A 24,572-nucleotide genomic window follows, 5' to 3' on the forward strand; every position below is an offset into this window, starting at 1 on the left:
TAAAGCATCTGTGAATGTAAGCCTAATAACAATAACACAAGCTGTTTCAGCCAGACAGATGCCAAATGAGAGTCTCATCCAAAACAGCTGAAAAGGGCACAGCCGAAACACTCGCATTCAGCAGAGCCAAAACATCTTATATTCAAACTTTAGCATAGTGCTTTAAATTCACTGCTAGTCTTCTAGTGACAAAGAAAGTGTGTCTCTCTCATGGCAACGGTCCTCTTACAGTCTGGTATGTTTCATCATTTCTGATGTATAGCTACTGTATCGCCATAGCCATATACCACAAGAGACTGCTAAGTTGTAAACATGCTGCGAACAAAGCCCTATTCTTTATTGCCATTGAATTATGTGACCCTTATTTCAATTCACTTACTGCAAAATAAAACAATAATATTTGATAGGATTAATGAATTATTTAGAATGAACACAGATGATCTTGATTAAAATTCAGATGATAAATTTTAACAACAACAACAATATAAATCTGACTATGAATTATCTTGAGTTCTTAAGGCTCATTATACACAAACAAATGGTGCTAAATAGCACTAAAAGTGGTTCTTGGCTCGTAATCATAGAGGAACCATTTAAGTGCCATATAGCACCGATGAAGTATCTGTGTAGCACCTGTGTAAACCCATATTGGTGCTTTATAGAACCATATGTGGTGCTATATGACCATGTTTTGTTCTCTATAGGTGCTTTATAGGTGCTATATAGCACAAAAATTGGTTCCTGTATGATTATGAGCCAAGAACCACTTTTAGTGCTATTTAGCACAGTTTGTTTTAGAGAGTACCACAGGGCTGTTGAATGCTTTATTCTAATTGGTTGAGAAATCCATGGGTATACATTATTTTTCGATAAGCACACACCTAACCTGTCAAATGTTTAAAGTAACCATCAGAGCAATGTCTGTGGTAGGCTTTGCATGGTCTAAGCGTAATAATTGACACCGGTCCTTTGAATTAACTGATAATAATGCACACCCGGTTCATCCTTGCCGGGGTTGCGTATGTGTGGGACGGGTCTATCAAAAGAAGGTCCAGATTCTATTGGGGTAGGGGTGTGTATGTTTAGGTGATTTCAAATTAGGGCTGCACGATTCGTGCTAAAATGTGCTACACCGTACTTTTAGTTATAATAAAGTCTCTTGAGTGATTGGTGAATGAATAGGGTTTGGTTTTACACTGCGTGAGTGTAAGCAAGTTTAACTGGCATAACATCTGGAGTGTTGTAATGTAAATACGTGAACGCATATCTGAATACTGGGAAATACTGTACATGCAAGAGAATCGCCGTCATTTACAAAGAGGATTGCGTGTATGTATGAATCGAGATCTTGAATCTTTTTTTGATTAATCGTGCAGCCCAATTTCAAATATCAACATTGGCTTACAAACCTGTTTCAAACATTGTGCACTTCACCCTTAATTGTGTGCATTTTGAGGCAAAACAAAGGGCACTGATGTATTTTAAGATATGTCAGTGCAAATTGGTTTTAGTTTGGACCGCTCTTACATTTATTTTAGTCTACGACTAGACTAAAAATCCCTAATCCCTGTCCGGGGACACCGCCACAAAATGTTGACCTTAAAGGGATAGTTCACCCAAAAATTATATTTGTAATCAAGCAAGAAGAAGGAGCACCATTGACTTCCATAGTAGGAAAGCGAAATACTCTCAGTGGTACTTAAACACGGTTTGGTTACAAACATTGCTTAACTCTTTCCCCACCATTAATAAGTTAACTTATCGCTTCCCTGTCAATGACAAGTTTTTCCTGCAATCCATATTTTCGCTATTATCTACCAGATGGCGCTCTTACCCAACTTATAAAACCTGGAAGCAATCTCAAATGGTAAGAACGTATGTTTTGATAATCTCTCTGAATCTGATCTCTATCAAAAGTCCTTCATAAAAATGCAACTATTTGAGCTTTTTGCTGAATTTTTTTTTTTAACCTAACCATATTTGAGAGGTGATAAAAGAAAACAAATGAAGGTAAGATTTTTTTTTTTTTTTGAAAGCAGAGGGTCTGTTCTTTCATATGATGTAATGTATCTTTATATATTTAAATTTTATTTAACTATTTTCTGGAAGGCATTAAACTTTTGTGAAAATCATCAAAAAATGCAGGCGCTGGCTGTCAACTTTAAAAAAAAAGCTGGCAAGCAAAGAGTTAAATGAAAACACCACTGTTTTTCAATATTTTACTTTGTTCTTACCTCAACTTAGATGAATTATGCTGCGTTCCAGGCAACCTGTAACCCGTAACTCACGACTTCAAAACCACGACTCACGACTCTGAACTGGGAGTACATCGATCTAGTACGAGTTCACGGGTGGGAAGTCACGGGTTTGACTGCCGTTCCAGTGCACTTTCACCGGTAGAAGGTTGTAAAAACACGAGTTACAGGCTGCCTGGAACGCATAGGGTCGTGAGTCGTGGTTTTGAAGTCGCAACTCACGAGTTTAAAAACCTGCCTGAAACGCAGCATTACTACATACCTATGTTTTTTCATTGTGTGCACTTTTAATCTTTGTACAGCGCTTCTTGAATGTGTAAGCATTTAGCCTAGCCCCATTTATTCCTATGCTCCAAACAAAAGTTTTATTTTGTGCCACCATACTTACTTGTGTAACTACTCATGTAACAGTCTTTAAAAAGGGAAAACATGGAAGTGTTTGGTGGCTTCTAAATTCATCCCTGTTTGGATCCTAAGGAATGAATGGGGCTAGCCTAAATGGTAACACATTCATGAGGCGCTGTACAAAGATTAAAAGTGCACGCACTGAAAAAAGATAGGTATGTATTAATTTGTCTAAGCTGAGGTAAGAACATAGTAAAATATTGAAAAACGGTGGTGTTTTCCTTTAAAATATCTTAATTTGTGTATAGCAAAACAAAGAAATGTATACAGGTACTTAAGAGAGTAATTAAATAATTACTGAATTTTCTTTTTTTTGAGTATACTATCCCTTTAAATCATTAACAGTTAAGATAAAAGTGATTGAATAATGCAATATCAAACATTTTCCAGAAAAAGACACCTTTGAGGACATTGCCACCTGCAGGACAATGATGAAAAGGTTTGTTTACGTGCAAGTATAATACCTGTATCTCTGCTGGCCTCTGGTGTCAAACAAGAGTTAGAGCTTAACAAAACACATTATGAAAACATTACACAACTTATGCAAATTAAGTAAACCCTGTTCTCATTTACAAAAAAGGTCAACATTTTTAAAAACAGGTTACTTTTGGAAAAGCACAGATTTGTGGTGTATGGTAAATCTGTTTACAGCTTTTGGGGGCAAAAAGTATGTTGGGGTACATATCTTTGAAGGTGAATTAATAACTAATGAAGTATAATTAATAATTTATATAAATTTAAAAAGAATACAAAACAGCAAAAGGTCACAGGGAAATTTATGCTTCCTGACATTTAACATTTTAGGACAGTAGCAAACAGATCTCCATCCTTCCATACAGTAAGTCGTACATGTGTGTTTTTGCTCTTAGCTCTTAAATCTAATGGGTAATTGTGGGTATGTGTCTCTAATTGCCTCCTGTAGGATTACAAGCCTAATCGAGACAGCTGCAGATGTGGTTAGAGACCCAGCGGTATCCCAGCAGGCAATACGTCTGAGCTGTCACACGATCTTAAATCAACCCTTACGGCAGCCCATAATCCCTTGCCACCCGTAGAGTAAATTCCAGACTCAATCTGACAAACTTTTCCTTTTGGTTTAAACAGACCATTTCAAATGTGTAATCTCACACGGTAGACAGTTTTATAGGTAGATAGCTAACCCAACTCCAAATGAGTTTATAGATAAAAGGCAGCAGTCTTTCAGTGTGAGTTAATGTCATGGCTGTCAGCAGTACACATCAACCCCGAAGAACAGGAGGTTGTCTCCAATATTAGATCGTACTGAGGGGAGATAATTAAATCACAGTGCTGGCGATGGGATTGTTTGTGACAGCTGAAACTTTTCCTCAGGCAGTCTCATTTAAGTGTCAGACGGTTTACCTCCGGTTTTGAATCAAGTCTGTGATCTACTGCTATTTAATATCGAATGGACTAGGCATTTCAACACAAAAGGTTTTTTAATCTCAATTTTCCTCGCATGCAACAATCAGATTGCTTTGAAAATGGAAATGCTAAACCACAAATGTTTCTCCCAGAAATGGAGATCAAATGAAGTCCCATTTTAGTCTTTTGCATCTCTGTTTTCTGAAAAGACCCAAGCAATCTCCAAGTCTCAAACAGTTTCAAAGGACACACAAATGATCAGATTCATCATGATACCACAGTCAGGTTTCAATACGAGCCAAACTATCTCCTGTTCACATTAATTTTATAACTGTATACATGTATCATTTATATGGCATTCCCTGGGAATTAAACCTATGACACTTGTTCCCAGTGCAATGCTTTAAATTGAGCTACAGAAACTGATCCTGTAAATAAAATGTAAACACAAATCAAAATGTGACTATAACTCTCAGCTTATACTGATATAGTAAATATTACCAAGTTTTGAACCAATAATTTCTCTAAATACATACAGAAAACGTTGCAATAATTTGTTTAAAGGCTGAATTATTGTAAAACCATCATGAAATGATACTCTGAATAGCAAAAACAAATACGGAGTACAATAAAGATACAAATACAGTAAAGCATACTCAAAATTATAAGTAAAAAACACAAAGAGCTCACCAGATTTTGCGAGGCATCTTAAGCAATGAGAGGTCCACCAGAAATACTAGAATACAGGCTCTCGCTTCTTTGACTCTCTCTCTCTCTCTCTCTCTCTCCCTTTATCTCTCTATCTCTTTATTTCTAAATCATATTCACACAACATTAAGCTTTATTACAAAAACAAAAGAACCTGCATAAACAGCCGCACAGTCCTGATTATGCGTTTCCTCTAATGTGGCCTTTTTATCCATCAGGTGAAGTGTGCAGCCCATTCACTTTGTAGTTGCAGATGTGCGGGGGTCTTTTTGGCTTGAAACTGCCCCTCGATAGCACAATGCACGCAGACAAGCAGCACACACATTTTTTTGATGGCCCTTCCTTTGTAAACTGATTTCCATGGAGACCAATATAAATAGTAAGCAGCAAAATTAGGGATTGTTATGCCAGACAGAAAAATCACACGCATAAAAGCCACAGAAAGAAACATGACGATGGCTAATATGAATGTATACGGGTATTGACGTATACAATTCCCTATATATCTGTGCTCACACACACATCTTTAATGTGACAAAGCCACCTGTGCTTATCCGCAACCGGGGGCTTCACTATTATTGCTTCTGCTCATCTTTCCTCTTTTATCCCCCCACCCTCCAGCCACACTGGGGTGATAGACACTTGAAGGTTGAGACGGTCATACAGAACTGGCATGGGTGATAAATCAAGCCAGAAACACTTTAATGAATCTTTAATTAAACTTTGCCGGTTATGTGCGCCTTTAAACGAAAATAATCACCAAGTGGCAACATTGCTAATGGGAAACACGTATACATTTACATCCACAAAACCCCACCAAATGTCTTTAGTTAGTTTATACCAACATGCAGTGATGCAAATCATGAAATACATACTAATGTATTTTGCTCAAATCACATTTGTATTTGTAAAACAAATGTAAGTGTAATTGGGATAACAGTGATCGTGCAAGATTGCTTTTGATAACATGCAATAAAACTATGTAGTGAGTGATGTAATCATGAAATGACAGATCTTCCCTTGTAATCCGAACACAAGTGGTCACGGGAGACACATTTACCTGCAGGTGTAAATGGTGAAGTGTCTCACCTGAGCACTTGCAATGGTTTCACCCTGAGGACAGATCTTAATGCGAGATGTAAACAGGCCCGGTGATAAGTCCAACCGAGACTGTAACATCTGCATAAATACTCTGATAAAGATCTTACACCAAAGTCAGATTGGCATGCTCTTAACAGTTGAAATGATTACTGGATGACAGATTCATTCATTGCATAATTAGGCATCTCATCAGAAGAGAGGTTAGTATGGGTTCAAGTTTGCTCTACACACAGACTCCCCGTGCCCTCAGGGCTGCAATGCTGGACTTGTCAATCCTGCAAGGCAGGAGAGAAAAAGAGAGAAAATATTACTAAATTCAGGAATCAAAGTTATTGCTGCACTCCAGAGCTTTAGACAAACAGGCGTATAATGTGGGAACACATGCACCTATTTTCCATCTACTGTAAATACACTTTTGTAGACCTTGCAAACAACTTAAGGAAATTTTTTGTGTTACATAGAAAAATGTCATACTGTACAGCTTTGCATCAGAATGAAGGCAAAAGTTGACACATAAAGGGACAGTTTTCCGGACAGGACTTATCCTTGTCCCAGACTTGAGCTGCTTTAATTTTAATATAGTTTAAACATGATTTGTGATGATAAAACACATTTCTCATTCAGATTTTAAAGCACATATCAAATATTTATTTTACTTGCTGGAACAGAACAGACTTTTTGAACTTGTTTGCCTGTGATCTTACATTGATAAGCATTTACTGCTGTTTAATTGGTACTGTGTTTTAATGATGCGTCATATTTTTAGTGTTTGTGTAATTCTACAGAGGCCTAATTATTGTTTCCATTAGGCCCAAAGCAAAAAAAAACAGCATGAGGTTTATCATTTCAGCTAAACTAGTGGTGAGCCGCTACACTCGCTGGTAATTTTGTATACTGTGCTGGCACTGGAGGGGGTTTGGGTTGAGTTACCAGTTCTGTCTTGCAAGCAAAAACAATAGAAGAAATACATGATGAATCCTGTAAGGGGATTCAGAGAATCGCTTGAATAGTCTCTGAGAATGTATATTTCTAACATTTTGTCCATTTGAATGTGTGAACATTAACAGCTGAATGACAAAAGTGAGATGATCCATTCCAGTCAGAGGGTAAATTATCAATCATTCACTTCCACAATACTTGAATACTAAAGAGGAGTTAAAATATTAATTTTCTCAGAGAAATGTTACAAAACATTTATGAACCTGTCCATATCTTTTACAGAATATATCTACATGCATTAGATGAAAATCATATACAATATTTGACCCTATCTTTGAAATCCAGGCTAAATTTTGAGCATCAAAATGTGATAATATAATTAAACATACTCATTCGATATTTAAGATATCAACATTATATTTTCACAGATTGTTCTTTATATTATGTAGTATCATTTTTTGTAGAAAACATACTGTAAAAGGCATGAAGTTTAAACAACTTAACTATGCATGTTGATTAAGCAATTCAACCTACTTTTGGTTTTGATTTGTGATAAGTTGACACAACTTAGAAAAACAAGTTTAATTTGTTATGTTAAAGTAACATAAAATATACATTGATATGATATAATTTTTTACAAGTAACTCCCAAAAAAATACTTTAGCTGCGTTTTCACAGGCAGGGTCACATATTTTCTGAATACTGCACACTGTAAAAAATGTGCAACATTTAGTCAGATAAACTATTATTTTTATTTTTTTTAAATGGAATTAAACAATTTTAACTTGATTTTATAATTTATGTCAACGTTTTTAAGCCAAAACTTAAAACAGTAGGTTGAATTGACTTGCAAAACCTAGTTGTTTTAACTTCATTTTTTTTTAGTTTAATAAATTCAGATTTAATCATGTCAGCTTACTATTTATCTTGACAAGAGATAAGTTGCTACAACTTAAAAATGAAGTTGACTTTTTCAACTACATTTTTATAGGTTCTAGTGCTGGGATTAATCGCATACAAAATAAAAGTGCATTTTTGCCTAATATATGTGTCTGTACTGTGTGTAATAATTTTGTATATTTAAACACACACAAATACATATATTCATTTCAGAACATTTTTATTTATATATAAATTTTTATTGTTAATATAAAATATATGTATATATATATATATATATATATATATATATATATATATATATTTATATTTGTATATGTAAATGTTTCTTAAAAACATACATGAAAATGTGTGTATTTATATATACATAATAATTACACGCAGTACAGACACATATATAAAGCAAAAAAATGCACTTTTATTTTGTATGCGATTAATTACGATTACTCTTTTCCCAGCACTAGTTAAACCAACTCATCTCTAGTCAAGATAAATAATAGTAAGTTAAAATGACTTGTAAATCCATGTTAATTAAACAAAAATTTAAAACAGCAAATAACTTTCTCGGGAAATAACTGCAAGGCTTGCCAAGACCAATTTCTGTTTGTGTGTGTTTTGATTATCCTTATCATCAAAATGTTCTCTGTACAATGAAATTCATATTGCCTTCGGTGAGTGACACACACATATGCAAAGGTGGGAGATATGCAGTGTCGTCATGGCCACATTTGTGACGCGTTTGTGTAATCAGTGTGTATTGTCAAATACGGAACGCTTTGTCTTTATTCGCTATCCATTATCAGAAAATCAGCAGTGGTCCAGCACATAGCCCCAAGGTGCACTGCCATTAAACTCACACAGTACATGCACATGCATAGCAGCTGCTTTAATGTGTTAAACTATAAAGAACTGGATGGATACTATGAATCTTTGTGTGTGGTATGCCTGTGGTTCATATATGTACTTTTAACTGGCTCTGTACTTTCGACAAAGTCAGTAAAGTTGAAACTACTCTAATTTAATGTGTGCAATACATATAAAGGATATATACATTTTATTGTTCTAAAAATAAATCTCTGTTATGCATAGAAAATAAGGCAGACATAGGTTTACATTCTTAGTTTTTTTTTTTTGCTTAAAGAATTGTTTAGTTGATTTTAGAATAAAAGCACTTTTACAGTATTTGGTTGTATTTGACTTTTACAGTACTTTTGCATCTGTTTAACTTGTATATCTTTTAAAATATTTAATAAAAATAAACTGACAAATAAATCTACATCACAAAAATGTATGTCTTACTTAGTATTTTGTGATGTTTTCTGGTATAAGTATCTAAAAATCATTAAATTGAAATACAAAGCAAAAAGAACCTATAGCCTTGCTTTCTGTAAGAAATGTTATGAAAATCAAGTTTATGCTTAAAATAGGTAAAGAAAAATATCTGCCAGCAAGAAAAGGAACTTTATTCATTTTTTCTTGCCCCACTGACAGATGTTTTAAGTTGTTTTAGGCCTTAACTCACTTGATTTTCATCATTTATTTTGGAAAACAAGACGTTATATCTGGGGCATTTTGCTTATCAAGTTAATGTATCTTAATTTAAGAATGTTTAGATATTTATACTGAAAACGAAGATAAAAACAAGTATGCAAGTCATTTTAGCAGTGTAGAATATCATTATATCACAGGGAATAGTATTGAAAAATAAACTCAGTTGATAATGTTTGCAGCCCAAAACACCTCAAAATATCTAAATTGATTTCTCTCAAATGTATTATGAAAAATAAAAAGTTCAAAAGTGACCAATTTGCTAATTTCTTTTTTAAAGCACAACTAGGATCATGTATTTTTATCAAGTTGTAAATAGACAAGCCTCTCATTCTAGCTCATACATAAAGAAATACGAATAAAATCTGATGCACGTTGTTCACATGTGAATCTTTTTAAGCACAAAAAAGCTGTTGAAGAAAAACAAAGAACCTACCATCCAAATCCACTGAAAGACAAACATCTTCTTTTATTCCTGTACATGTTGGCAAACACGATCTCTCTGTCTTTCTCTTTCTGCTTTAGTGAAGGACAGAATTCGCTTCTTTCTCCCTCTTTTAAATATTCCCCACTTTTTTTGGAGGGTTGGTTGAGTAAGGGACAAAGGGGCAGAGAGGTGAAGGAAATTGCTGCCACCTACTACCTGTTCCCTTCCATACAAACCCAACCTCCCACCCTCCTTCACTTCATGCATATGCTTTAATGTGTGCCTATGGCTATGCAGGTCACAGTGGCTACATTACATCCAGCAAAGTACCAGCACAGGAAGTACAATGTCAATTCTTATCCATTTTCTTAATAGCTTTTAACCAACTGGTCCCAAGGTACCCTAGCAGAGTAATCAAAGGTATAGCTCTTTGTAGACATGCTTCACTTTTTTGATGAAGAGAGTTAACCATATCCTACCTACTGCAGAATTATGTGAACCGATGAAATTCTTGAAGATATACTTTATTTCTTTTTTCAAGCTCAAATCAAGTACTTGGGCACTGAAACTCATAAAGTAGGGAGAAAAACTTAATTTAAAAAAATTATGTTTTAGACAGAGATATATTTTTGCTATGGTCAATAACTCACAAGTGTGGTCTATCAAAGGTGGAATTTTGAACAAATGTAAATGTCTTTAGTATAATTTTGCTTTTAACATAAGTAGCGCATTGTTTGTTACTGTTGACCCTGTCAGCTGGGACGAAAGTAACACACAAGTGGGTCAAAAGTAACACAATAGAACAAGATAGATTTTTGTGTTACATTTGTTTTTAGTGAATATACATGACTATGACCTTGTTAATACTTGCAAACATATTTTGTTATTTATCTTAAAGGGGGGGTCAACAAAATGCAGTTGGATGTGTTACAGAGTATTTTGGTGCCGAATGCACTTGGTTCGTACAAGTTTCAGAAAGTTTTTTCGATTAAGGGTCCAGCTGACGTAAACTATATGTATCACTTCTTTTTATGGACTTTTCCCCCGGAAAAGCATGCCCACGTCAATCAGCGGGACTGACAAAGACTCAACAATGGCACAAGAGAAGAAGTGTGTTTTTGGATGTAAGGAGAAAAAAGCCAGCATTATGGAAACAATGGATATAGTTTGTTTATCCGGATGTAGCAGCAGAGTTTTGCGTGTGTGTTTGTTTAATGCTGGATTTCATTGAAAAGTCCCAACCGGGTCATGAGTTGCATGTGTAAGTAAGACTTCTGTGTATGTTGGAAATCTGGGCGTAAGTGCATGTTATATAATCGACACAAACATGTAGTGAATCAAAAGATATCCAGTAAGCGTTGTTTAAAGTGTTGACTCGCGACTCGCTCCTCCCGCCGTTCATAACTCCTCCTTCCGAATTTTTTCGTATGTTATCGGAAAGAATCGCTAAGCTAAAAGCTAATCTGTCTTTTATAAATCTGATAAAACTAAAGACTCTTCGGAGATATAAAGGATGTAATACTACTATATAGGTACTCCAGATTACCATCAGATACACAAAAACAGCTTGTGTTATGGACGCTTTAACTTTATTTATAAATTAGTGTTTAATTCGCATATTTTTGTGTTTTGCTTTGGTACTGAAATTGGTACAGAGAACCGGAATTTTTTACTGATATTTTGGTACCGTCACAACACTAGTCCCGCATTACTTGCGCCCCGATTCTCCCCTACATTTTATATTGAAATTTATATTAAAGATTGCACTATACATTAAAAAGTTAAAAGTTATTTTTAAACTGCCACTAAACCCAAAGCAAACATCTATCAAGTGCTCTTTACACTTTAAAATGGTGGGTTATTTTCAACCATAGACTGTAAAAAAATATGGACGTAGGCACCCATTGTTTTGGAAAGATAGTTTTTTAAGCTTAAAGTAGGCATTGCCTGCCATCGCCATCTTGGCCGCGCGTCACTGCGAATCACTCGCGGAAAACCGAAAATGGGTAAAGAGGCGTGACATGGGTGAAGCGGAGGTGGCTGGTTGCTGAAACCATGCCCACCTAGCTCGATTCTAGTGACAGCAGTGGCTGTTCATCCGTCACTCAAGCGGCCACGCCCTTAATTATGCAGAAGTTTAAGGCTTAATATAATTTAAACGTATGAGTTACAAAAAAATTCACCCTGCTCACAGTTGTCATGAAGGGCAAAATTTGCTATAAAGACCAAAAACACTTTTTGTACCAGGCTGTAAACATATTACTTTCTACTGGAAATTTGGGCATTTTTAACATGGGAGTCTATGGGAATTTACTCCCTTTTGGAGCCAGCCTCAAGCGGCCAGTTGATGAATTGCAGTTTAAGTCACTTCCGTATTGGCTTCATCAGAGAGATCGGAAGGTTGCCCCTCTTTGTCAACCTAATGTTGGGTCGAAAAGGGATGAACCATCTTGTTGGGTCAAACATTTTCTAGGTTTACTTTCAACCCAGCATTGGGTCAAAAAGGGACAAACCCAGCAGATGGGTTAAAATTAACCCAGAAAATGTTTATATTGGACCCAACAATGGGGTTAAAACGACCCAGCATTTTTGGGGTTGACTGTACTGTAATGGATTTTAAAGAAACTCTCACTTCACACATAACTCATTCTTGTTTTAGGAAACCTTTTAAACAAAGAGCTCAAATCACGAACAGCACTGCGGACATGCATTTTGGTTTTCCTTTCCCCCACATAGCACAAGCAATATCATCTGCTTCAATAAGGATTAATGCTGGGCATAGCAGAGCGTCAATATATCAGACAAGCATCACTTGAACTTTTCTCGCTGGCTTTGTGATTCATAACAACCGGGAAGGGGGACGTGTTCACAACCGGTCACTCTGGATCAGACATTGATTAGAAAGGATGTTTTCACATACCATTATAACACAAGCACAAAAAATGACAGACATGATCTATCTAAGTGCATTGGACCTCTGCTAACAGCTGTAACATCATTGCAGACAGACTGCAGTCTAACAGCAGCAGACAAATTCACAGCCGTTCCCCAAGGCCAAGTCAGAAGCACATAAACCTATGACTCAGTGCGGGTCCAGACTGCCCTGTGTTATTTATGCCTTTATGTAACACAAAATGAAGTGAAGAGTGTGTGTGCTAGTACATGAAAGAGATCCAAGATTATATTCACACTAGGAAAAGCATCTGATCTGGCTTTTGTACAGCCTTGTTCATTTTAATTATGTTTGGACTGAAACTAAGATTTTTAAAGGTGTATTATTACATTGGAAATAAATCAGTTTTCTCAATAAAGTATTCGTGCCCTATTGGTCAACTAAGTAGTCGTGCCCTAAACTCACTGTTGGTTTAACAGTGCCACAGTTTTTAGGAATTTGATTGGTTTATTTATAGCAGTCTCTGCACGAGCTATATGCAGTATTATGCACAACACTGTCAGAACAAAATGTTATCAAGCTGTCACTAGGACAGTACCCTTTACAAAGCTCCTAAAATTTACAATTTAGGTACATCATTCAGCACGAGCAGTACATTTGGTAAGACTAAGACAAAAGCACTGTACAAAGATGTAAAAGAATTGGGTTTAAATAAAATATGCCAAATATGTTAACACCCCTATAAAAAGATAATCTCAAAAACATAAGCATTAAGAATTCAGTTATTTCATTCAATTTAGAACCTTTAACAAAGTCAAGCTGAAAACATTCATAAGAGCACTAAACAAGTTCTTGTTTATTATATTGTAACGTTTCTGTTATATAATATTGCTTATTAAAATGATTACAAAAATTAATTAATTGTTGCATGAAAAAGTAATAAATAATCCACTCTTAGTCAGCAGTACCAGTCCATCCCTCAAAACAGGCTGAATCCGAAACCGCATACTGCCATACTATATAGTAGGCAAAAAGCAGTAGGCGAACGAATAGTATGTCCGAAACCTCAGTATACATAAAAGGGTAGGCGAGAATTACCTGAATTTTTGACTATTTCTTGCTAGATTCAGAGGCACGTGTACTTAAGTATCGTCCCAAACCGCCTACTTACTGAAAATGTAGTAAGGGAAACAGTACGTGAACAGAGTAGTATGTCCAAATCCTCAGTATTTATAAAATAAGTAGGCGAGAAATCCCCGGATGCCCTACTAAGTTCGCCCAGATTTGGAAGCAAGCATCGGATGGACACTTCTATCCCAGCTTTCCCATGATGCCACGGGAAAGCAAAGCAAGCAACCGGAGACCAACCAATTGAGTGATTTCAATACGTTACACAGGGCTGTTCCTCAGCACCCTGACTTCACGCACAGACCCAGGATATAACACAAAGTGCTCAGCTGATTCATGAAAATAAAGATGTAGAATTGTAACAGCTGTGTTGAGATGACAGTAAATATGTGATAGTTTGTTATAAAATAGCCTACATTTGACTAAATTTGAATTAAAAAGTTTTTATTGTGATATTTTTTTATTCATGTTTCCTGTTGTTTTAAATAAATAAAAGAGCATCATTGCTTCACTAAAGTGTAATCACTTGTCATCTGACAATACATATTATATAACAGTCTGCTTGTTTTACTTATTTTTGTCCACTAAATAATTTGGTGTAATATAAAATCTTTAACACTGACAGAGACCTTTGTAGAGTTGTCAAGTTACTGATGCAATCATGTGTTAGTGCACCTGTCCCTCATACACACGCATCTGTTTTCATGCCTGTTATTAGGTTTGTTCGAGTTCATGTACCGCTGCAAGAACCAACAGGTGGATGACATCAAATAACCATGAGAGCAATTCCCGAAATCACATGGAGATTTAGAGTCGCTCTCGCGGTACTGTGATGTCGTCCTACTGTCGGTTCTTGTTGTTCCGCATGAACTCGAACAAGTCTACTACGTTATAGGTCACATGATAACGTCAACATGGTAAACGTACGTACTGTCTTGTCTTACCGCTTGTTTAGTAGGTACTAAGTGAAATTCAGTACCTACTCAGTAAGTATGCGATTTCAGATTCAGCCAGAGAGTGTGTACCCAAAGTATAAAAAGGTTAAGACAGTTCTTCTATGATTACGAGCAAAGAACCACTTTTGGTGCTATATAGCACAGTTTGTTTTTAGAGTGTAGGGACCATTTTTCTGGAAGTTCTGTTCCTAACCTTGCTCTTATACAACCCCAAAACAGAAAAAGTTGGGACACAAATTGTGAGTGAAAAGGAATGGAATAATTTACTAATCTCATAAACTTATATTTTATTCACAGTAGAATATAGATAACATATCAAATGTTGAAATTGAGACATTTTGAAATGTCATGCCAAATATTGGCTCATTTTGGATTTCATGAGAGCTACACATTCCAAAAAAAGTTGGGACAGGTAGCAATAAGAGGCCAGAAAATTTACATGTACATAAAAAGGAACAGCTGGATGAGGACCAATGTTTAGGAATGGGAATGTTGTCCCATTCTTGTCTAAAACAGGCTTAGTTTCTCAACTGTCTTAGGTCTTCTTTGTCGCATCTTCCTCTTTATGATGCACCGAATGTTTTCTGTGGGTGACAGATCTGGACTGCAGGCTGGCCATTTCAGTACTCAGATCCTTCTTCTACGCAGTCTTGACATTGTAATTGATGCAGTATTGCATATTGGTCTGGTATTGTCATGTTGGAAAATGCAAGGTCTTCCCTGAAAGAGACGACGTCTGAATGGGAGCATATGTTGCTCTAAAACTTGGACAAACCTTTCAGCATTGATGGTGCCTTTCCAGATGTGTAAGCTGACCATGCCACACGCACTCATGCAACCCCAAACCATCAGAGATGCAGGTTTCTGAAATGAGCACTAATAACAACTTGGGATGTCATTGTAATCTTTAGTCTGGATGAAATTTCGTCCCAGTTTTTCAAAAAGAACTTGATTCGTCTGACTACAGAACAGTTTTCCACGTTGCCAAAGTCCATTTTAAATGAGCCTTGGCCCAGAGAAAACGCCTGCGCTTCTGGGTCATGTTTAGATATGGCTTCTTCGTTGACCTATAGAGTTTTAGCTGGCAACAGCAAATAACACGGTGGATTGTGTTCACCGACAATGTTTTCTGGAAGTATTCCAGAGCCCATGTTATGATTTCCATTACTGTAGCATTCCTGTATGTGATGCAGTGCCGTCTAAGGGCCCGAAGATCACGGGCATCAAGTATGATTTTCCAGCCTTGACCCTTACGCACAGAGATTGTTCCAGATTCTCTGAATCTTTGGATGATATTATGCACTGTAGATGATGATAACTTCAAACTCTTTGCAATTTTTCTCTGAGAAACTCAGAAAACTATTTTTCGCCGCAGCATTGGGGGAATAGGTGATTATCTGCCCATCTTGACTTCTGACAGACACTGCCACTCTGAGAGGCTATTTTTATACCCAATCATGTTGCCAATTGACCTTATAAGTTGAAAATTAGTCCTCCAGCTGTTCCTTATATGTACATTTAAATTCTGTGGCCTCTTATTGCTACCTGTCCCAACTTTGTCTCACTTTCAACATTTGATATGTTATCTATATTCTATTGTGAATAAAATATAAGTTTATGAGATTAGTAAATTATTCCATTCCTTTTTTACTCACAATTTCTACAGTGTCCCAACTTTTTCTGATTATAGATCAGACTATAATTTTGTGTTTCAACCAATAAAAATGGTGGTCAGTTTAGGTAAACAAGACACTTTTTAAATCACCTGAATCCCATATATTTAGGCAACCCTTACCTCAAAGTTATACTGATAATGGGAAAATAATACTGCAATACAGATTAGGTTGAAAACTATTCACTATATTTCAGGCCTTTCAAAATTTCCTCCCTGAAGACATACATAGCAGGATTTCTTCTCCTATAAAAAAGAGTGAAGGGTGTTCATGATGTGAATAAATGATTGAGGAAGAGCGATAGACAGAAGGAGCAGCATTAGCTTCAGTTATGCAATAAACTCAAGGTTAATCATACCTTACAGAACATTGAAAAGAAGGAAGCGATAAATCAAAAATGAATTTAACAGCGGGAGGAAGCTTCTCTCTTACAGATTTATTTAAATGGCAAACCACTGCTCCCCAAATCTCATTTACACATTGAACTTTTCTGCAACTTTTCCACTCATCCAATAAGAGTAAATGTAAAACTCCATTGCGAAAGCACATTATGCTAATTCTTTACTAGGATGCAACAGGATGTACTCATTTGGCCGACCATATAAAGTCAAACATCCTGTAGCAACAACCCAAGGAGGACAAGTTCCTATTCTCTATCTATTCTAAAGCCTAACCATTAACTACCAATAAAGTTAAAAGGATATTATAAATTCAACAAGCCTAACCCTAAAATCTGATTGGTTGATAGAAACATTGTTCCATCACAACAAGATTAGCAAAATCACAGTGACCTATCAGCCCTTATTTTTACAAATCACACTACAAAGTGGTAAAATTCACATTAAACAGAGTCATTGGACTATGCCCCATATGCTGCAGTCGCGTTTCCCGGTTTCTGTATTGTGCCTAATGGACTGATGACTGATGTTTTGTCGGCTCCGGCTCAAACTAAACGATGGGGTTGTTTTTCATTCCGCCAGCTCACCCGCTAAATGAGCGGCATGCGTTCTCATTAGATTAGTGACTAGAGAGGGGGTCGTATAACTCACAGACTACGCTCACACGATCTGCTGTCTGGGCTTTTCCTCTTATCTGTCAATAAAATGAAGCCACCACAACCTGACTTCAGAATCTGCATTATTATTCTACCTGATTATTACTCTCTTACACGCACACACACTAAACAATTCTGGGTTGTTTCCTCCCATGGTTGGGTAAAATACGGACAAACCCAATAGTTGGTTTAAATTAACCTAGGAAATGTAATCTGATCTAACCATTGATTGAAACAACCCAGCACAGGCTAAATTTAAACCTAGTCTTAGCCTCAAACAGATTGTTGGCTGAGCACCGAATGCATATGGCACATTTAACTGGAAACAATTTGGCAGATTTGTAATCGGCCTCTGATTGGATGAATTAGACAGGAATTCTGGGGTATGTCTTGCGTTCTTTAACGGTACCATTGGAAATAACACAGAGCTGTCTGATCGAAGAGGAAAGCTTTCGTGTGTACACCATTGATGATGAGAATTCAAGAAAATCAACTAAAGGCTCAATTTTAAGCCAGCATTGGGTCAAAAAGGGACAAACCCAGTGCTTGGTTGTTTTAATCCATTGCTGGCTCAAATATACACATTTTCTGGCTTAATTTAACCTTACAGGCTGGGTCGCCCCTTTTTTACCCAACATTGGGTTAAAAAAAATAGCCCAGCATTTTTTAGAGTATATGCAAGGTTCATGGTATAAACTTTGTTGTAAACTGTTGAGATTTTCAGTAATGCACACTGGTTTGTTACTGTAGGCACTTTCCATGTCCCTAAATATGAGGTTGCACAAAGCGAAACGTGATTGGTTGTTTTACCTATTAGCACATGGCCTCATGGGAAGTCTTTAGCCATTCAACCCAGCCATAGTTCTCAGACCTTCTGCCATCAGGTTAAAGATCTGGCTATGCAACCTAATGTTTGTGTATGTCCATATGTTACCCAACCGAGAGAACCACCCAGCAACCTTTAATTGCTCTTTTGTTGTTGTTTTTCTGTACAATTCCTTCTGATCTGCCTCTATTTAGTACAACATTGCCTGTAGTGACACATGAGTAAAAAATGATCTTGACAAGCAAGTCTGAAAAGGAACCTAATATGAGAAATTGAATATAATTCTGTTTTGCCTATGTGTGTCCAAAACCACCCGGTGATGATAAAATCCACCAACTTCTTTATTTTTTAAATCCGTGTAAAACCTTAATAGTCTCGTGGGACTAGCTGTTGGCATTTTCTGAGCAAACTGACATAATTTTGCACAAGCCCCGCCCATAATAACCGACTGACTTTGCTGTATAAGCACAATTACTGACCACAGCATGTTTTACTCTGTCTGTGCCTTATTAAAAACTGTGTATGTTTTTGGTTTAGATAACAGAAACAATTTTACATGTTTGAATACGAAGAGCTACAGTATAGCACATTTGCATTTAAAAACACACACACAAAACAGCACTTTTTCCTGCATATCCAACAAAGGACCTTTTCAACAAGGAATAATAAATTAACTATAAGGTGTTTGGACTCGAAACTTTACAGACACATTCTGGGGACACCTGAGGCTAATATTAAAGAGAAACTATGGTCCCATTCACGATTTTACATTACATTAAGTGTGTAAGTATGTATTAGTACATGTTAACGATAAACAAAAGGTACAAACACCAAAGTAAACGATGACGCGAGTTATCATTTCCAACGTAAATCTCTTTTCTTGGACTACAACAAACACACAGATTGTAGGCAACAGTTTACTTCCTGGGCCTGTTGACGTGTACAAGTCCAACATTATCATAATTCCCCCCGCTTTGACTCACAGCCTGTAAATTAACTCCTGTTAGCATTGCATTGTGAGCGAATCTTTCAAACATGGTAAGGAGCGTCACATTTCCGGCTGACATCAGAGGTATTCAGGCCAATCACAACGTACAGATTAGCTGGCCAATCAGGGACACAGCGCTTTTCAGGTCGATGAGATTTGTACAAAATCAGAGCATTTGAGAAGCAGTATATCTTTGTATTATACCAAATACACAAAATAATGTTTTTTAGCAATGAAATAGGTGCACTTTAAATCCTGAAAAATTGCTATATTAGGTGATCTTTAATGTGATCTGGTTAAGGTTTTGAAGAGAAATGTGTCCACCACCATGGGTATTTAATTGACAGTGATCATTTTCAGTTTATAAGATAATCTCTAATTGACCTCTTTTCACCTCGTTCATTTTCTCTCCTTCCCTGAACTTCTCAACTTCTCTCCTAATTTTCTCTCTCACTGTGTTTTCTCACATTTTGACTTTCTCTGCTTGACTCCCTAATCCACTCATTAAACGTGAACTGACGCTCTCTCTCTCTCTCTCATCCATGTACTGCGTGAGAGGATTTCGATGGTTGTGACAAAGAGCTCAGTCACTACACCCACTCACTGCCTGCAATATTTTACACCCACCTGAACATCAAACACATGTACGACACACAGAAACAATGCGTTGCTTCTAGGTTTTCTGCAGCATCTTATCTTTGAGTCACTGATGACCACAGAGCGAGAAACAACCATCACAGTTCTGCAGTATGTGGTTTATGGTCTTGTTCATCTTTGCTTCACATGAGCTTGATGTTTTGTCAGATGTTTATTCTGCATCATTTTATGGATGCAAACCCGTTTTCCACTTTTTGTCGTGTCTTTCGATGCACAAGCAGAGAAGAACAAAACAGAAGAGACGTGAAGAGAGAAGTTGAGAACAGAAGAGGTGAGAAGTCACCGGAAAAGACAAAAGATGTTAAGACTACAGGAGACTTTATGACTTTATAGCAGAGTCCTGTAGCTCAATTGGTAGAGCATTGCGCTAACAGCAGTAAGATTGAGGGTTCGATTCCCAGAAAACACTGAAAACATACTATACGTATAATGCACAGTAAAGGGCATTGAATAAAAGTGCCGGCCAAATATATAAATGTAGGAAAGCTGAAAACAAATCAGAAGAAAGATTAAAGCTGTTAGTTCCTTCAACTGGTGAGTCATTCTTTATTAAACTTTCTGTTCATCACTTAAGGCCCTTAGGCAAATAAAATGAGGGCACGTATAGAGGAGAGAAAATGAGGTGTGAAGTGACTATACCACAAAATAACGAGAGGAGAAAAAATTACTTGAAAGTGAGAAAGAGACCAATTGGGAAAATGATTGGAAGGATGAGTCCAGATGATGGGCATTGCAGGATCTAAAATAAACTGTAAAAGGATGTAATTATGTCATAAAGGTGGACACTGTTGCACTGGAAAGGATGGCAATGTTTCTCTTACCATTCAACAAGCTACAGACATCACTTCAAAGTGAACTCTAAACCCAAGATCATATCATTATATGCTATAACCACAATGATGACTGCTAAATTCACACATGCGAAATCTGAAATAACATTTTGTTTTCACAGAAAATGCAAGGTGAGATGGCGTGCCAAATAATACTATATGCATCTTACTGCATTTGCGGTATATTTGGTTATTTAACCAACATATGTTACATATTTAAGGGAAAAGAAAACATCACAACAACTGCTTGTTGCATAAAACAAATCAGACATTTTAACGATGTAAACAAACAAACAAACAAAAATAAATAAAATATCACCACTATCGTGCGTAGTTGCATATTCCAACTACTATATTATTCGCATCAACCTAAAACTTTAACCATAAATTACTTTTTAAGTATTAAAATAAAATCTAATTTATTGCATTGCAATGCTGTATATTGCACAGCCTTAAATTTTTTCACTTTGTGAGGGCTTTTATAATGCTTCTGTTTACTAAAACCTGCACAGATGGTGTAACTGAGTCATGTTCATCACCAACATACTTTATTTATCCTTTATTTATTTATCAAATCACGCAAAAACACATCCCCCTGACAGCCACAAATAATGACATACACTCATTGAATGAGTCACTGACACAACACACATACAAACACGTAGCCCAAGAACTATTATTAAATAATTGAACAAGTACAAATGTTACACGGCTACACTGTAGGGCTCAGTAACAGTTTTTGCAATTGCAAGTGCGAGAGTTCAAAACTACAAATCAGTTTAGCGTCCCCAACACAACTCTGAGTCATGAGCAGCATCAAATTCCCAACGACGACATGACCGAATCCCAAATACAGCTTTACGTGACATCCAGTAAGACAGCACGCGCAAATACAAAACACACCCATTAAGTCACAGCTTAAGCTTGAGACAACACTCGCACGCACGCACCTGCCAAAACAGCAACAGTTATGGTCTCGCTCGAACCCACACTAACCACTGTTTCCCATTAGTGTGACACACGACCAAGAAAAGAGCTTTACAATCCTCAATCCATCATGCACTTGAATTGCCAGTAAAACATTATCTTACCTTGAATCTGCCATCAGTGGCTCACAAGACTGAGTAAACACAGCAGTGCAGCATGAACCGAGTGGTTCAACACGAGTGAGGAGAGAGAGGATAGCTCAAATAGAGCAAGAGAGAGATAGAGATAGAGAGAGAGAGAGAGAGAGAGGGAGGCAAAAAACTGAGAGAATGCAAGCAAGAAGAATTGTGAGAGAGAAAAAGAAAGAGATAGATAAAGATAGAGTGAGCGAAAGAGAGAGAGAGCGTGTGTGTGTGTGTTGAAGAATGTAGGTTGTAGTTGTAGTAGTTGCTATGGTAGTGAATATGCCGCATCTATGATGGATTTGTGAGGGGGTGAAGACAATTTTTCATACAAACAGTTGAGCCTCATAAACCATCCTTGCACAAGATTTATGGCTCACACATATATACGCTGCCAAAGCATTAATAGCTTCCACTGAATTTTTTTTAACTGAATGCATGCAAAGAACGCCACAGATGCAATGCACATATGCAAGAAAATCAATATTTAAGAGCTTGAGTTGTCATTGCACGCTCTACAATACAAGCAGAACCTAAACCAGATTATAGAGGAAGATTCAATTCAGATATTTGTGATGAACATCAGTTTTTTCCACATGTAGCCAATAAAACATAATGCGGTCAATCCATTCATTCACATCACTGTGGTAAAACCAGATCAATGTCCACTTACACACACACACACACTGTCACCCGCCCATAACAACAGAACATCAATACTTGGAATTCAAGCGGAAACAAATCACGTATCTAGGGACACATATTTTCTTGCAAAGGTCATGGGCTCAATTCTCAGGGAAAACATACAAGTACTAATAATATGTATAGATAGACCGTAAGTAGCTTGTAATGATACAGTCATAAACATAAATAACAAATAGTTGGAAACCTAGGTAAGAAAACTGGATTAAGTCTTTACTCAAGCACAGACGGAAACTCATGCATGCCCTGTTCTCAGCAAAGTCAAGTTGCAGTTAATACAATCATTCACTCAAAGTGCCTGTTGAACATTGCCTGGCTCATTCATTTGACTGTTTGTTTCGAGCGGTTGTATCAATCTCATTCAATCTCTCGGCGGTTTAGCTTTTCGAGAGCCATTGGGACTTCTAATTGGTGCACTTTCTGAGGTTGCCTTGGTAACCCTCTTTGGAAATGTTCTTTAGAGTTCTGCCAGAGGGTTTGGTTGGCCGAACATATGTATATAGCATTAATCCAAAAACAACAGCGGGTTCTGTAAGGTGATGCGAAACCCTGACAAAAGGTATTTCTAAAACCAGCAGCAAATGGCTGAATCCACAGGTGGTGGACAGAAGAGTCACACCCTACCACACTTTCTCGTCCCCCTCTCCTCATGTTCTAAAATCAAACTGTATATGGAATGCTACATTTTGCATACACAAAGTATCTGAAACTGGTCTTGTTAGGTGTCATATGAATTATGAAGTGTTTTATGTAAGTGGTACATTTGGGTTTATTTAGACAGCTGTCATTACAAAGCAGCCATATCACCCTGTAGCCCAAGACAGCTTGCCCACTGAAGCTAAGCAGGGCTGAGCCTGGTCAGTACTTGGAAGGGAGACCACCTGGGAAAACCAGGCTGCTGCTGGTAGAGGTGTTAGTGAGACCAGCAGGGGGTGCTCACCCTGTGGTCTGTGTGGGTCCTAACACCCCAGTATAGTGATGGGGACACTATACTGTCAAAAAGCACCGTCCTTCGGATGAGATGTTAAACTGAGGTCCTGACTCTCTGTGGTCATTAAAAATCCCAGGGTGTCCTTCGAAAAGAGTAGGGGTGTGCCCCGGCATCCTGGCCAAACTTGCCCATTGGCCTACTAATCATCCCTCATACTTATTGGCTATATCACTCTATCTCCTCTCCACTAATAAGGTGGTGTGTGGTGGGCGTTCTGGCGCAATATAGCTGCCGTCGCATCATCCAGGTGTATGCTGCACATTGGTGGTGGTTGAGGAGATTCCCACATTCATATGTAAAGCGCTTTGAGTACTGAGAAAAGCGCTATATAAATGTAAGGAATTATTATTATTATTATTATTATTATATGACAACAGGATTCAATGTTAATCTGCAACAATAAAAGTAAGCAAACTTAACCCACTGTATGTATATTAGGCAACACTCCTAAGCTTACGAGAGCCAATCAGTATATCATTATCACGATGCTTTGTTCTCTGGATATTTAAGGAAAATGGTAAAAAGATTCAGATGGGATTTTCTATATCTAGAAATGCACCCCCATGATGCTGTATCTTTGTATGTATGATATTCCAACAGTATCTCATGGCAATTCGTACATATTTTACAATGTGGCTAATTCGTACCGCCACATTCGTACACTTTTGTATGATTTGCCTTTGCCCCTGTGACGTTAGGGTTAGGGTGGGGTTTTGTTATTGTTTTTTATGATAATCGTACGTTTTTGCACAATTAACTTCGTACAAATTTATGCAAATGTATGTACAAATTCTCGTGAGATCAGGCCGGATATTCCATCATGTAATCAAAGTCAGCAGTGAATACAGGGGGTTTGGTTTTATCTATTTATTTAATTTCATTTATTTTCACCTGTGGTTATTGAAAATACAAATTTTGCCTGGTTTTACCCTAGACGTCTGAGCTGTGTTTTGACAGCTATTAAAGAGGACCAATTATCCGATTTACGCATTTTAATTGTGTATTAGTACATGTTAACGATATGCAAAAGGTACAAACCCCAAAGTTAACGATCACACGAACTATCGTTTCCAACGTAAATCTTTTTTCACATAGATTG

The 24,572-nt window shown here is 37.0% G+C and overlaps 1 protein-coding gene across 2 annotated transcripts in view; it reads right to left on the bottom strand.

The window, feature by feature from the left end:
• The window catches only part of rap1gap2a (RAP1 GTPase activating protein 2a), a 75,612-nt gene extending 53,713 nt beyond the window's left edge, over positions 1 to 21,899 (bottom strand). The window contains exons 1-2 of one of the 2 annotated variants that reach the window (XM_065280935.2): positions 21,763 to 21,868; positions 6,091 to 6,127 (exon numbers count right to left, since the gene is read on the bottom strand). In XM_065280935.2, the coding sequence (XP_065137007.1) occupies positions 6,091 to 6,127; positions 21,763 to 21,776 (51 nt within the window). In that variant the 5' untranslated portion in view covers positions 21,777 to 21,868. Of the gene's footprint in view, positions 1 to 6,090; positions 6,128 to 21,762 lie in introns of both variants that reach the window. The other variant, XM_065280936.1, reaches the window with a different exon arrangement.
• Between the last annotated feature and the right edge of the window lie 2,673 nt (positions 21,900 to 24,572).

This window comes from Paramisgurnus dabryanus, chromosome 8, assembly GCF_030506205.2.
Source record: "Paramisgurnus dabryanus chromosome 8, PD_genome_1.1, whole genome shotgun sequence".
Taxonomy (NCBI): Eukaryota; Metazoa; Chordata; class Actinopteri; order Cypriniformes; family Cobitidae; genus Paramisgurnus; species Paramisgurnus dabryanus.